The sequence below is a fragment of the Oratosquilla oratoria genome, chromosome 24 (genome assembly GCF_046742065.1).
Source record: "Oratosquilla oratoria isolate Oo_2021 chromosome 24, ASM4674206v1, whole genome shotgun sequence".
NCBI lineage: Eukaryota > Metazoa > Arthropoda > Malacostraca > Stomatopoda > Squillidae > Oratosquilla > Oratosquilla oratoria.
Window position 1 is genome coordinate 46564345 of NC_134800.1, and position 17242 is coordinate 46581586.

Here is a 17242-nt window from a genome sequence, read left to right on the forward strand (position 1 = left end):
GATCATCAATGCATCTACTGCTTTTTTCTTCAACGAAATATTTATATATACATGCATACATACCTATATACATACATATATACATACATACATACATACATACATACATACATACATATATATATGTATATATATATATACACACATATATGTATATATATATATATATATGTGTGTGTGTGTGTGTGTGTGTGTGTGTGTGTGTGTGTGTGTGTGTGTGTGTGTGTGTGTGAATATATATAAATATATATATATATATATATATATATATATATATATACATGTGTGTGTGTGTGTGTGTGTGTATATATATATATATATATATATATATATATATACACGCAAACAAACAAGGAAACACATGCACACACACACACACACACACACACACACACACACACACACACACACACACACTTTCAACGAACGGACGGCTTGAAGAACGCTCTGAAGAAAAGTGCAGATTGTGGATACCAACGCAAAGAGAAGTGCCTTTTTGTATTTGCAGGGGGGGGGGAAATTGCTCGTGAGGTAGTGGGAAAGTAAGGAAAGAGGAGAGGGGGAGGGATTGCTGGGGAAATGGAAGGTAATGAGGAGGTGGAGGAAATGGCCCTGACGGGCCGCCGTAAGGTAGACAAACGACCCCAAGACGAGTTGGATGATAACATGTCTAATAGGAATGTGAAGATTAGAGGTATAGATAGGAGCAATATAGCAGAAAGTGATGAGAATATTTTCAAGGGATTTAAAGAGAGTGGGGGGGACACAAACCCCCCCCGACTGACAAGACTAGAGAAGAAGGTTGATAAGGTGATCGAGGACTTGGAGAGTAGGTTAGGTCATATGAACACCATTTTAAAAAGGGTTGAAAGATTGGAAGAACTGGAAAAGGCGAATAAAAACTTAACTGATGAAATAGAAGAACTAAAAAGACAGTTAAGAGAGGTAAAGGGGGAGAATGAAGAATTGAAGAAGAATAGTAAAGAAAACAGAGAAACAATAGCTAAAGAAAGTAAAAATTGGAAGCAAACCCAAGAAGGAAATAAGATTTCATTCACTGACATAGTCAAACAGCAATTGAAAGAACATACTGAAGACTCAGTTATTAAAGTGATGAGACAAAAGGAGAATATAGTAAGGGATTTAGCAGACAAGAAGAAATGTATAATTATATTAGGAATGGAAGAGAAACACAACACAGATAGAACCACAAGAATCAAAGAGGAAAATGAAAAAGTAAGCCAATTACTAGAATCAGTTCAGGAAGATGAACCAGGAATTATGAAACAAATCGAAGAGAAATTTAGACTCGGAAAGTATAGCACAGACAAGACCAGACCAATTAAGATTAAATTCAAGTCACAAACAACGGCAGAGAATATCTTATCCAAAACAGGGAAACTAGCAACAAGTGAACAACACAAAAAGATATGGATAAAAAGAGAAATGAATAAAGAGGAAAGAGAGGAAGAAAAGCAGAAAAGACTGGAAGCTAAGACAAAAAACGAGAACAGAACGGAGTCAGAGAAAGAGAGATTCTATTGGAGAGTAGTGAACATGAAACTAAGGAAGTTCGACATACAAAAGAAAAACATAAGGGAAACAGAGAACACAATGGAAGTGGCAGAAAACTAAGAGTGTCTTACACAAATATAGATGGATTAATAACAGGATTGAATGAGCTGAATGATTATTTGAAAGAAAAAGAACCGGACATAATGGGAATTGTAGAAACAAAATTAAAAGGCCCACTACCACCCAACAGTGTAGGACATGATGCATACAATTATTGGATTAGAAACAGAGAGAAAAAGCAAGGGGGTGGAGTTATGTTCCTGACTAAGAAGGATATAAACGTGAAAGGTGTCATATATGGAAAGAATACAGTAGAGATGATTATGATAGAAGTGGAAGACAGAGATAAGAAGAGCAGAAAATTTGTGATCAATTATGTGCCTCCGAAAACAGCCTCATGGGAGGAGAGTGAATATAAAAGTATGCTAGAGGACACAAAGATAGCATTAACTAAAATAATGGAAGACGGAGGAAGAATAGTTATGATGGGCGACTTTAATTGCAAAGAAATCTGCTGGGAAGAAATGACAGTAAAGAGTGGTGATGACTCATGGGGAAATGCTCTACTTGAGATGATTACTGACCATTCAATGACACAATGGATACAAGAGAACACTAGGTATAGAAATGAAGAAGAACCATCGAGGCTAGACTTAATAATTACATCTGAACCTAGAATAGTGGACAAGATTGAATATAAAACACCAATAGGTAAAAGTGACCACATATTGATTGAACTGGAACTTAATGAAGAAAAATATATGAAAAGAAATGAACAATATAGAAAAGGAAGAATGATGTATGAAAAAACAAACTTTGATAAAATAAGAGAATTCTTTCAACAAGAAAACTGGGAAGAAATATACAAAGAAGAAACATCAGTGGAAGAGAAATGGAATATTTTGACAAAAATTTACAAAAAAGGAGTGGAAAAGTATGTCCCAAGACAAAAACAAGAAAAAGAATATGTAAAATGCTGGTACAACAAAAGTTGTAGGGAGTTAAAAGACAAAAGAGACAAAGCCTGGACCAGATGGAAAAAAGACAGACCTGAAAAATGGAAAATATATACTGGTTATAGAAATGAATATGTACAAAAGTGCAGAGAGAAAAAAAGAAAATATGAAAAAGATGTTATAGAAAAGTGTAAAGATCAACCAAAACTATTCTACAGATTTGTAAACAATAAACTGAAAAACAAACAAGACTTGGAGAAATTGAGACAAGGAGGAGTTGAATACACTGAGGAAATGGAAATGGCAGAAATTATGAACAAACATTTTAAATCAGTGTTTACAAGGGAAAATATACAACCTGAAGAGATTGAGTGGAAAGAAAAAGTCCCCCCTATGGAAGAAATAGAAGTAACAAAGAATGAAATATTGACACACTTGGGTAATTTTGATGTCAGAAAATCGCATGGGCCAGATGAAATAGCAAACTGGATTCTGAAAGAATGCAGGAATGAACTGGCAGACAAAATACATAGCATAATAAGCAGTTCCTTAAAAGAAGGAAAAGTTCCAGAAGATTGGAAAAAAGCAAATATAGTACCTATATATAAAGGAGGAAATAAAGAAGAACCTACCAACTATAGACCAGTCTCTCTAACAAGTACAATAGCAAAAATTTGTGAAAGAATTATCAAAAGTAGATGGGTAAAATACTTGGAAAAAAACAACGTACTAAATCCAAGGCAATTTGGATTCAGACAAGGACGATCATGCGTCACCAATTTAATATGTTTCTATTCAAGGCTAATAGATATAATACAAGAAAGAGATGGATGGGCTGATTGTGCATTTCTAGACCTAAAAAAAGCTTTTGACAAAGTACCACATAAGAAGCTGCTTAAGAAATTAGAATATGAAGGAGGAATACAAGGTAAATTGCTAAATTGGATGGAAGACTTTTTGCAAGAAAGAAAAATGAGAGTAGTGATAAGAGATCAGCACTCAAAATGGAATGAAGTAATAAGCGGTGTCCCGCAGGGAACAGTTCTGGCCCCAATAATGTTTGCTATATATATTAATGATATGGATGAAGGAATTGAAAGCTATATGAGCTTCTTTGCAGATGATGCAAAATTACTGAAAAGAGTGAAAACTGAAGAAGATTGTGAATCACTACAGAGAGATCTAAATAAAGTACAAGAATGGAGTAGGAAGTGGGAGATGGAGTTCAATACAAAAAAGTGTAGTATAATGGAATTTGGAAAAAGCAAAAACAGAATAACAGGATCATATAATTTGGGAGAAGAAGGAATAAAAAGAGTAGAAAATGAGAAGGACCTGGGAGTCATTGTTATGAATAATATGTCACCTGAGAAACATATAAATAAGATTTTTGGAGAAACCTATAATTTAATAAGAACAATCAAAGTGGCATTTACATACCTGGATGAAGAAATGGTGAGGAAAATCCTAATCACCCTGATAAGACCAAGATTGGAATATGCAGCAACGATATGGTCACCAAGTACAAAAAAATGTATAAAAAAACTTGAAAGAATACAAAGAGCAATTACAAAATTGGCACCAACACTCTCAAAACTATCATATGAAGAGAGACTACAAAAACTTAAACTACAGACACTAGAGCAAAGAAGAGAGAGAGGAGATTTGATAGCTATTTACAGAATCATGAAAGGCATAGAAATTACTGATAGAGAGAATCTGATAAAATAGGATGACAGAAATACAAGAGGACACGGAAAGAAAATAAAAAAAGACAGCTATAGAAGAGATTTGAAAAAGAACAGCTTTCCTCACAGAGCAATAGACAGTTGGAACAAGTTAGATGAGAAAGTGGTGTGTGCAAAAACAATACATGAATTTAAAAATAGTTTAGATAAAATGAGATATGAAGACGGGACCCCACGAGCATAGCTCCCCTTCCCGTAAAATACAACTAGGTAAATACAACTAGGTAAATACACACACGACTAAAGGAACAACATGGAAATATTAAAACACGAAGTTCTTTGACACACAGACACAAATTCATACCCAAACAACTACACTAGGAAGGGTCGGCAAAGAGATAAGAAGACGAGATAAGCGCGCTGATAAACCCAGTTTGTCGAAGAGATGTGACTCATAAGTTCAGAGCCTTTACAAATTTTTTTCTTTTTCTCTTAACGATCGCGGCCTTACTCTAAAGAGGAAGGAATAGATTTATAAACAAGTACGAAAGGTGTGAAGACTCAGAAAATTGGGAAAAGGTGTCTGATAGCACAGTGATAAGGAAATTGGGACAGCAGGGATGAGTCAGCGACAAAAAAATAGTTTTGGTGATTGTTGCAAGGAAGAGGAACAAAAATTCGGGTGTGTGCGTGCGTGAGTGTGTGCTTGCGTGTGTGTGTATGTGTGTGTGTGTGTGTGTGTGTGTGTGTGTGTGTGTGTGTGTGAGTGTGTGTGTGTGTGTTACCTAATTATATTTATTTGATTGCAGTATAAAGGAAAGTGGCAAACGCTTGTGAGTTCCTGTCTCTTACTTTCAAATTGATCATACCTAGCTTCAAATCCATGTATTCTATCTTGAGGTATATCTCCTTATTCTCCAATTAATTATCACACTTATATATGAATTCATGCATTGTCCTAGCTTGTGTTATATCACCTTCTAAGTTACTCCAAGTATCTATGTATCTGTATGGAAAACTGTATTTCTTCACATTCTTAAGACATTTTTTTTTGTGCGTTGTCAACTTTTAATAATTTCTGTCACCCTTTTTACGTAGGCACCTTAAAGGCAGTTGAGACATCGCTCGCCCGATCTCCGGTACTCTACCGAAGGATGCCAAGCCCTGCCCTTCGTCGGGCAGCCAATGCCAGAAACCGGTCCCACAGTCCTCACCCTCGGGGGTCCAGCCCCCGTGCCAGGACCCCAAGGGCACCGAGCCCACACCCCAGGGGCGCCTTCAGGACATCAAGCCCACACCATCACCCGAGGTCCCCCAGTCCCTACCCGAGGGCTTTCAACGCCCACATGAGGGCTTCGAGTCCCTGCCCGAGCGTCCCGACACTTGAAGAAGAAGTCAGGTTTCCTTCGGCTACCCAGAAGCCCTCCGGGAGGGTCGCCAAAAGGGTCCACTTCTATAAGTCCCAGTTGGAGTAGAGTCTCAACCAAAGACGTTTCAGAATGCGGCTGTCATTCTCAAAAGGATTTTGTCTCCTTTATCCCCTTCGAAAAGGGAACGTGTTTTATTCATGTCCTTGTTATACAGGACGATTTTATACAAAGTGTGTCACCGCAAAGAGTAGGTTGTGGTGGCACACTGGTCATTTCTCGATAGCATGCTAGTTGCTCTTGCTAGTCCGTTTGATTAGAAACGACTTTGGTTACGATAATTTGTTTTTCAAATTTCCAAATGTCGATTTATTCATACGCCATAGAATGACGGACTAAGAGAAATTAAACCTAAAATACAAATGTTTGACACATTGTTGAGATGTTCTTATACAAAAGTCTAGAATATTGTAACCGAAATATTTTCTACTCAAACGAAGTAGCAGAAGTAAACAGAATGCTAGCTTAGCGTGCCGCCACCTTGTACTGTAAACTCAAAATTACCTTTCCCTTTTGAGTTTTGTGTGTCTATTGCAAATACTATCAATCCAATATTTATTCCCTACAAAACTATTCATTGAAATATATTTCCAAACATAGTCTGAACAAATATTTGGCGTCTGTTAGACTAAGAACCCAACTGTGTGTCTATTGCAAATACTATCAATCCAATATTTATTCCCTACAAAACTATTTATCGAAATATATTTCCAAACTTAGTCTGAACAAATATTTGACGTCTGTTAGACTAAGAAACCAACTTTTATCATTTAAACTGAAGCAACGAAATATGTTAGTTTGGTATAGAAAAATAGTTGCTCAACCTAACAACGAAATCTATATATATATTTTTTAGCTCTCCTCTTCGCTAAAAAGATTTTCACTGTGGAGAAGCTGCCATAATCTAAACAATTAATGGGGTGAATGTCAAAGTCGCTTCCAAGTACTTATTGATGATGATATTGGCATTAAATTGATAACATCAATAGATAACATAATGATCGACTTGGTTCCCATTGTTTATCGGGTCATGGGAACAAAGAAAACCTTTCACAAGAGCATCACAGAAAACGTAAACAACAAGAGCTAGCGTTCATATATATACTTTTTTCACATTCCCCTTCTACCCCCTCCACCCTCTTCCATCCCTTCTACTCCCTCTCTGTCTCTCTATCACTCTTAAGACAAGTTCATATGCAACTAATAGATGCCTTTCACTGAAAAAAATTATGTACAAATGTCCATTTTCAAATTGTGTGTCCATTTTCAGAGTGCGTTAGCTAGCAAAGAAATGAATTAGAATGGTCATCCCCTTAACAAGGGTACATTCTCTATGTTGAACAAAAAACGTATGCGGAAAAGAATGTTGGTCGTGCTGATGGGAGATAGGAATTCAGGCAAAATTCTGATTAATTATCTGGTGATCACGATCCTGTTAATACTGACTGTCTATTCATAACTGAGAACTGTTTTGTAGGAATTATTATTTTCTTTCGAGTTCAACAACGCTCAATTCCTTTGGTTTAGAGATTAGAGGTCATTCCTCAGGATAAGGCCGAAAGGAAAGAGAAACAAAATATATTAATTATATCTTAACCACTCCAGATATATATATGATTGTGTAATATTTCTTAGTAAAAAAAAAGAAATATGTCACTACATCTTATGGGCTAGTTATGACTTTATTGTCATAGAAGGACTTGAAATAAAATAAACACCTCAGTCAAAACCGCAAATCAACTGAGCATGAAAATAAAATGAAATGAAAAATAAAATGTAGATATTTTGAGTCAAACTTAATTATTCTTTCATTTAGATTTTGTATTTAATGTCCATATTGTAGAGTGGATAAGGAAAGATATTACATATTTTGTTGATTCTAACGTAAAAATCGTCGATTACGGTAAATTATTCAGGGCTTCTTTCACTTTTTATATTATCTTTACTTTGTCAGCCATGTGGGGGGGGGGGGGCAGTCCAAGTTAGAATTACCGCCTCCCTAAAAGTGCCCCCCCCCCTGTGAGGGCCCTGATAGCAACGTTACTTCAACAAATATTATTGCAATTACTTACTTTTTCGTTTTATTTTGTACTTATTTTTTACAATAAAATATGCATAACTAAGAGGAGCGTCTTTTCTTTCATCTTGTTTTTACATTTTTTCTTATTTATGGCTTTTTAGGTTACAATACATAATTATGTATCGCTGTAGGATTTGGAAAATGTGTTGGTCGATAATTTGTCAACATTTATTGATATTTTTACTAAAAAAAATTACATATGCTTAGATATATCTTATACTTTTAAAAAGTGCCTGGCAGTCAATCTTTGTAAAAAAAAATGTCGACAAGTTAACTCCATTCGTTGAGTCGAGGGGAATATCCATTTTATTTATTCATTTACTTTATTTCACATACAGTATATCTTTACTTTGATTTTTTTGTTTATTTATCTTAATTATTCATCAATTCTATTTATTTCTTTAATTATTTATATTTACGAATGACAACAGCGACAGAGATCGCATTGTGGTTAATGTGAACAGTTACTACCTTTGGACCTTTTTAGTTCTAGTATCTCCTTTCATATGATTGGAAAAGAGCGTACAGGGACACATAGGGACGGTTTTAACCTTATGTCACCGATTTGATCAAATTGGCCCCCACGCGTCAAAGGATCCCAGTTGGGAAGTGTCTGAGTCCAGAGTTGATTAGAGAACAATGTTATGGGCATCGTTTAAACCCGTAATAAAATAATAATACTGCAGCGATTACAAACTGAGAGATTTGTCAGTGAACTCGTGAAGCGATTGATCTTTATTGATCGTATTATCTCAGTGAAATATATTTACCACACGAAAATAATAAATCGATTTCAAACTTTCGACTTTTTAGTTGGACTCTGTCATACCTAGCATCGGCACCTTGGGACACACTTAGATTTCACATCTTTTTGTCCCGTGGGTTGCGGGGTTCGAACCCGCCCGGACCTCAACCTCCCCGATGGTGCAGAAATGTTCAAACATGAACGCAGGAGACGGTGTCCACGCTACAGCCACATCACTGACTTTACCCGGAAGAAGCTGATGTAGTGATGTCACCAAGTCATCTCAGGTTCGCGTCGTTTGTCATTTACAGCCGTAAATGACATGCAACGACGCCAATAACCAAACGCGTCATCCGCACGACGCCAACACTCATGGTCAAGTAAAAGTACTGGTCACCCGATGACATCAAATGTGCTAACAACACACAATAACACACAAGGAATCATTCTATCTTGATTAATTTCGTTATTCACTCATTTATTTGTCTTTTATAGGTAATATTGCTATAAGCTAGATAGTCGCCTGTCACATTAATAGCTTATTGTAGTCAGATGTACCCAAATTCCATTCTCGTTTTGTTGGCGTGTCTTTCCTCATTCTCGGAGACAAGAGTCCGGTGGGGGGGGGGGGATGTATCTGAATATAAGTTTAGGCAATAGAAAGAGCTTAGAGAGGGACTTTGAAAAGAATCACCTCATCAGGTGGAGGGAGGATAAACTAAAAGTTTACTATACAAACAACAGAAGCGTAATAAATAAAATTTATTTGCTGCGAGATAAAGCACGCGTAGAAAGATTTGATATTATACTCGTAACTATTACTGGATCCTGGATCAATATGGCTGATAGACATTTCCTTCCGGAAATCGAGATAGAAGGATAAAAGTTTTTTCATAACGAGAAGGTTGGCAGGAGTGGGGAGGAGTAGCACTTTTCGTTTAAAATGCAATAAATTGTATAAACAACAGTTCGATTAAGGAAGAAGATAGTACGGAGTCTATTTGGGTGGAGATTATAGGCAAGAATAAGAAACTTATCATTGGCGTCCTATATAGACCTCCTAACCTCAGCATTGAGCAGACTGATCCCCTGATTCATGAAATTCGCAGGACGTCCCAGTACAAAAACGTTGTGATCATGGGAGATTTTAATCATAAAAACATTGACTGGGAAATTTTAGTAGATCAGGAAGCGAAAAAAATTCTTAGATGTGGTGCAGGATAATTTCCTAAAACAAATGATTACCGATCCTACGAGGGGAGAGAATACTCTGGACTTACTTTTAACTAATAATGAGCACCTAACGAGAAACGTAAAAGTGGGAGATAGTCTAGGCTCTAGCGATCACGAAATAAGATTTAATATTATTTGGGAAGAATTAAATAGTACGAATAACGTTCTAGTACCGGACTTCAGGAGAGCCAATTTTGATGAGATGAGAAAGTATTTAAGACATTTGGTCACTTACGAGACCGACCCAGAAGGTTGTGACGTGGTATACACAGTCAGTCCGGACGTCATTAGCGCCGTCAGGTGTCGGGTCACGGAAGGTAGTGTACGTACCTTGGGTCAGGTCATTTACAAGCGCAAGGGCAACGGACCGGTCAGCAATTTGGATGAAATGTACAGTAACCTAACAGCTTTAATTCTAAATGCACAAAATAAACTTATTCCCCTCAAGTCAATATGGAAAAATAGTAATACTCCCAAATGGATGACGGACAGGCTGAAATATGAGATCGTAATGAAAAAATGACTTTACGCAAGCATAAAAGAACGGAGAAACACACCTTAAATCCAAATATAACGATATGGCAAGACTGGTTAAAAAGAACACACCCGCAGTGAAACGTAGTTATGAAATTAAGGTTGCCAGACTCAGAGGGCTTCTTTCATCTCTACATAACAAAAATTAAGGAAGGTATAGGTCCAATTAAAAACGACGAAAATTTCATGATAGAATCGGGGGGAAAATGAGGGATACATTTAGTAGATATTTTCTCCCATATTTTACTAAGGATAGGTCAGATAAGGTCCCTGACTGCGACCCGATTTTCAGTGGGGATGAAGAAAGTAGACTATCTAATATTAGCATTAGTAAGGTAGAAGTAGTCAAACAGATTGAAAGACTTAAAGCTACAAAATCCCCGAGTCCAAACAAAAATTTTCCGAGAGTGCTTAACGAATGTAAATTTGAAATCTGCGACCATTGAACAAAAATATGTAATAAGTCGGTTGACACTGGTTTTGTGCCTATTGCTTGGGGGCAGGCAAATGTTGTTCCTGTTTTCAAAAAGGGATATAAATTGTCTATATGCAAATACAGACCAATCAGTTTGACATCAGTTATAGGTAAAATGCTTGAATCAATAATAGTTAAGTAATAGTTGATAGACTCAGAAATCACATCGAGAGACATAATTTAATTCGTGACTCACAGCATGATTCTCCAAGGGTAAGTCATGTGTAACTAATCTTCTATCTTTTTACACTAACGTATATAAGGCGTCAGATAACAATGATAGTTACGATGTTATTTACCTTGACTTTAGCAAAGCGTTCGACAAGGTGCCCCACCAGAGACTACTAAATAAAATCAAAGCCCATGGCATAGGAGGAAAAGTGTTAGAATGGATTAGAACTTGGATCAGTGACAGAAAACAGCGGGTCACCATAAATGGTGTAAAATTCAAATGGGGGAGTGTTTCTAGTGGAGTTCCCCAGGGCTCGGTTTTCGGTCCCATATTGTTAGTTATGTACACAAACGACATGGGCAATGGGATTAATGGTGATGTTAGTAAGTTTGCAGACGACACTAAAATAGGACGCCTAATTAGGTCAGGAGACGACGCCGAGATTCTGCAGGATGATCTTAACAAATTGTTCACATGGTCGGTGAAATGGTAAATGGACTTCAATATCTCAAAGTACAGCGTGTTAAACGTAGGGCTACACAACCCCGAAAACAGATATAGCTTAGATAACACGTTTTTAGAGAAAACTGAGTGTGAGAGAGACTTGGGAATTCAAGGGAGTCCTGACCTTAAATCCAGGAAACAGTGCATTAGCATCAGGAATAAAGCTAACAGAGTATTAGGTTCCATTGCTAGGACAATTACAAATAGAAATGCAGAGGTAATTATCAAACTCTATCTAGCGTTAGTCAAACCTATCCTTGACTACGCAGTACAGTTTTGGTCTCCATCTTACAGGATGGCCATCAATTTACTAGAATCAGTACAAAGGAGAATGACGAAAATGATATATGGGCTCAGAAATTTACTTTACGAAGAGAGGCTTAAGCACTTTAACTTACACTCTCTGGAAAGACGCAGAGTCCAGGGTGATCTAACAGAAGTGTTCAAGTGGATCAAAGGCTTTAACAAGGGTGATGCAAACAAGGTCATCATATTAAGACAACAGGGTAGGACTCGCAGTAATGGGTTTAAAATGGACAAATTTATATTTAAGAAGGAAATAAGCTAGAATTGGTTTAATAATAGGGTGGTCAACGAATGGAATAGATTTAGTAACCAGGTAGCGAGCGCTGAAACTATCGATTGTTTTAAGAAACGGTTAGACAACTTTGGCGCTAGGAATATTGCTACTGGAAAAATTGCCACTGGGAACATTGCCACTGGGAACATTGCCAATGTGGGAACATTGCCACTGGGAACATTGCCAATGTGGGAAAATTGCCACTGGGAACATTGCCACTGGGAACATTACCCATGTGGGAAAATTGCCACTGGGAACATTGCCCATTCTTTTCAACACATGTTTTGTAGCCTTATAGTTGAAATTAAGAATAAGAATAAAAAAAAAAAATCAAACTTTTATTCAAAAGGACAATTAATGATTTATTTAAAAAGCATTATGATATCTAGATATCGAATTTATATAAAGGTATATTTGATTAGTGATAGTATAATTAAAAATTGAATAAATTTAAAATTTAATAAATGATTATTCATATAGCATTTACATATTTAGAAATTTACTTAAAATATTTGCATGTTATATGCAATAGACTTCAAATATTAATCATGAGCATTTCCATAATTATCAACAATATTTCTTATGCGTGCATTAATGTCGGGATATTTTTTTTATTACAAAGGATTACAAAGGTGGAGCATGCCGACAGGAGACCTTTTGGTCCATAACTAGGGCGAACGCGAAAAAAAATATAACGATGATAAAAGAAATAGAATAAAATAAAACAAATATAAATGATAATAATATAAATAATAATAAATAAAACAAATAATGTATAGGTATGATTAAATAATAAACAAACAGGTAAATAGTAAATAATGATAAAATGACAGATAAATAATGATAAAATGACAGATAAATAATGATAAATGAAAATCAAGCAAATGATAAACAGACAAATAATAACAAACAAATAAATAAATATTATGAAATAAATCTTAAAGACCTGTATCAAGTCACCTCTGAGTCTACGCTTTTTTAGGGAAAATAGATTCATATGTCGATTTTCGTATGATTTATTTTTGATATTTGGAATCAGTTTTGTGGCTCGCCGTTGTACTTTTTCCAATCTGTCATTGTCTTTAATGAGATTCGGTGACCATACGGAAACAGCATATTCCAAATGTGGACGAGCTAACGATGGACGTTAAAGTTAAAGGATCGCGCAATCAGTCCTAGAATATTATTTGCTTTCTCAGAGGCTGAAATACACTGCTTAGATGATTTGAGATCGTTACTGATAATTACGCCGAGGAAAGGGTCATCAGGTTCAAACTGAACATGCATGGCTGTAGCTAAGCTTTCCTCCTGTTTCAATTGAAGCAAGGATGATTTTCCAAAGGTTAGGGTGAGAATTACCCACAGATTTATCTAACGCATTATAAAATGCTTCAACACTGTTATTGGTACGTGGTAACGCTAGTTCAGTTCGCCTGAAGACATTCCAGAAAGCAATTGGAAACATAGATTGATCTCTGCGTCGGTTGTTTCGTTTTCCTTGCCCCTATGTAAGTCATTTCAAAGTATGAGATATATTCTGATGGTATACGTTCATCCTCTGATAGCTCATCAAGAACTTCAAGAATTTCATCGGGTGGTACAAATCTAAGTGCGGAAAAAAGCCTCATTAAAAGAGTGAATTCATTATCGTTGTGATATTGTTGTTTATAACCAAGATCAACAAGCTTACTGTATAATGACTTAAAAAAAGTGAAAAACAGCCATTTAAAATAGCATTTGGGTAAACATATTTTAGTGCATTGATATTGCATCTCATCCACGAGCATATCACTTCCACGTTCAATTTTTATCACATGTGCTATTATGGGTCTTATCTTAGAATGAATAAATTTATTTTAAGACCGTAAGCAATTCGAAGCTAAAAATTTTCAACAAAGTTATGTAAACAAAACACCAACGAATTTTTTTTTGTAAACTGGCTAAAAAATATTGTAAATGGCAGTTAGATAGTAAACTAGCTAATTCTCTTTTTAATAAAAAGTTAAATGTCTATTTAAATGAAAGTTATTAAAAAATGGATAATTTCACATTGGCCATGTTCCCAGTGGCAATTTTCACATATTGGCAATGTTCCCCGTGGCAATGTTCCCACATTGGCAATGCTCCCAGTGGCAATGTTCCCACATTGGTAATGTTCCCACATTGGCAATGTTCCCAGTGGCAATGTTCCCACATTGGCAATGTTCCCAGTGGCTATGTTTCCACATTGGCAATGTTCCCCGTGGCAATGTTCCCACATTGGCAATGTTCCCAGTGGCATTGTCCCCACATTGGCAATTTTCCCCGTGGCAATGTTCCCACATTGGCAATGCTCCCAGTGGCAATGTTCCCACATTGGTAATGTTCCCAGTGGCGATGCTCCCACATTAGCAATGTTACCAGTGGCAATGTTCCCTCATTGGCAATGTTCCCAGTGGCAATTTTCCCAGTGGCAATATTCCGTGCACGGACAACTTAATGAATGGGGATGACAGGTGGTCATGAACAAGGAACTGCCTAGTGTAGGACTTATGGTATTTTGGAGTCTCCTTCATTCTTGTTTTTATGGTCTTAAGAGATTCATGGGCAGTGTATCCTCATGCATCCTAGCACGTACGCATCAAAGCATTTATCTTTGTTCCTGAAAACACTGTCTTATCTAGCACACAAAGATTCTAATTACATAAAAATGGAAATGGTCAAAACTAAAATTTCTGAACGAAAGTGCGTGACCCGAACAAAAGGTAACAGGGGGTCATGGACCGGGGTGAGTGTTTTAACAGTGATCTGGCGCGGGGACGGTCTGGAAGAAAACGATTTATACGGTTACTATACACAACATGGGTGTCTATATACATAAAAAAATAGTTCTCTCTAAAACCTTCCAACCTCCTACTCCGGAAATGAGTCATCACCGGAAACACTAACTCCCGGAGACACATCTGACTCAGACTCAGAGAATCTTTACGAAATATTACCAAGAGAATCTTTACGAAATAACTCTAAGAGAATCTTTACGAAATATTGCCAAGAGAATCTATATACATAAAAACGGAATTACGGAATTCTGACAAAAGAATCTTTACGAAATATTAATGAGAAAATATTTACGAAACATTGCCAAGAGAATCTTTACCAAATGTTAACAAGAGAATCTTTACGAAATATTACCAAGAGAATCTTTACGAAATATTGCTAAGAGAATCTTTACGAAATATTGCCAAGAGAATCTCCACTCCACTAACATAAAAAAATATTTCTCTCTAAACCTTCCAACCTCCTTCGAAAGGCCCAATCCGGAAATGAGTCATCACCGGAAACACTAATATTACCATGGAAAAAGAAAGTGGTGCTAACAAGAAAAAGAGAATCTTTACGGAATTCTGACAAAAGAATCTTTACGAAATATTAATGAGAAAATATTTACGAAATATTGCCAAGAGAATCTTTACCAAATGTTAACAAGAGAATCTTTACGAAATATTACTAAGAGAATCTTTACGAAATATTGCTAAGAGAATCTTTACGAAATATTGCCAAGAGAATCTCCACTCCACTAACATAAAAAAAAATATTTCTCTCTAAACCTTCCAACATCCTACGCAAGGCCCAACCCGGAAATGAGTCATCACCGGAAACACTAATATTACCATGGAAAAAGAAAGTGGTGCTAACAAGAAAAAGAGAATCTTTACGGAATTCTGACAAAAGAATCTTTACGAAATATTAATGAGAAAATATTTACGAAATATTGCCAAGAGAATCTTTACCAAATGTTAACAAGAGAATCTTTACGAAATATTACCAAGAGAATCTTTACGAAATATTGCTTAGAGAATCTTTACGAAATATTGCCAGGAGAAGTATTACGAAGGAGTCTTCAAAATCTCCTAAAGGAGCCTTCAGTCTCCAAAAGGAGTCGTCAAAGTCTCCCGACGTTGTCGTCAAATTCTCTCGCGAGCAGAGCGAGCTACGCCGTAGGCCAAGCACACCTGGCGAAGCCAGGTCCGGGTGCTTGTAAAAAAAAAAAGTTATTTTTCTGTGTACGATGCAGCCCACAGCAGTCATTGTCCAATTTCTATTTCGATCGTTACTAAATATACCGAAGACCTCAAGATTTTCCCTTTTTTCTCTCTGAAAATAACAGCTGACGAGGCAAGTACACAACAGGACAAAGTTATCCTGTTTGAGTAATCTGTTCTGACTAACATCAGTAAATTTCATTCAGCGGCCTTATCACACTCGGATATTTTTGCTCCAACTGTTGGAACACATTTGAAGCCCGCATACCAAATGACATTCTGTGTATTTTTGTCGAGGAAATGAAATAGATTGCCACAGTGATTTTACAGTGGAAAAAGTTCTGGAGGTGGGAGGTACCGCCGATTAATCGGAGGTTGAAGGAAAAATAGCCCAGTGTGATAGCCTCATTAGGCTGTGTTGTGTTTCGTTGAGAGCAGTGCACTAGCTACTCTATTCTTATGGGTTAATATTGGTTCCTTTTCGAGAGCTATTTTGGGATCATGGAATTTCGTGGGAGGTCTGATTCAGCGGAGCTGGGGGGGGGGGAGGCGTGTTGGGTATATTATTTTTCACTCCTATCTTTTGCATTCTCTCTCTCCCTCTCTCTCTCTCTCTCTCTCTCTCTCTCTCTCTCTCTCTCTCTCTCTCTCTCTCTCTCTCTCTTTTTTTTTTTTTTTTTTTGCGACCGCGTGCAATGTGGTACGTGGGTGCGCTTGCACCCAGTAAAAGGGTTTTTGTTTTCGGTGACACTGTGAGACCTAATCTGGTGCGGATAGTAACAGAAACAAAAAGTCTCCCATTGACGAGCGATTACGTGCATCCTTCGGTTTCGAGAACATACCAATTTCCTTTTCCCTCATCTCGCCCTTCCCAGAAATGTCACACAGCTGACGCCATATTTGGTTCGTCTCTAAGAGTGGAGGGTGAAAGAGTTGTGTCAGGTCGTCTTTGGCACTGAAACAATGACATCCGTACACAGATAAGATTTCCTTATCTCAGAGATCCGTTTCATGATGAATCAGTGGACAGTCCAGGCATGAAGCAATCTTCTCTGTTGTCAGGTCGGTGCAAGTTCTCAGCAGAAATCAGAGAGAGAGAGAGAGAGAGAGAGAGAGAGAGAGAGAGAGAGAGAGAGAGAGAGAGAGAGAGAGAGAGAGAGAGAGAGAGAGAGAGAGAGAGAGAGAGAGAGAGAGAGAGAGAGAGAGAGAGAGAGAGAGAGAGAGAGAGAGAGAGAGAGAGAGAGAGAGAGA

General features: G+C 37.0%; 1 protein-coding gene across 1 annotated transcript in view; it reads left to right on the forward strand.

Moving 5' to 3' along the window:
• LOC143038606 (uncharacterized) overlaps nucleotides 1-7771 on the forward strand; it is an 11889-nt gene extending 4118 nt beyond the window's left edge. The window contains exon 3 of the mRNA XM_076208046.1: nucleotides 5318-7771. Coding sequence (XP_076064161.1) covers nucleotides 5318-5694 — 377 coding nt within the window. The 3' untranslated portion in view covers nucleotides 5695-7771. The remainder of the gene's footprint in view (nucleotides 1-5317) is intronic.
• The last annotated feature ends 9471 nt before the right edge of the window (nucleotides 7772-17242 follow it).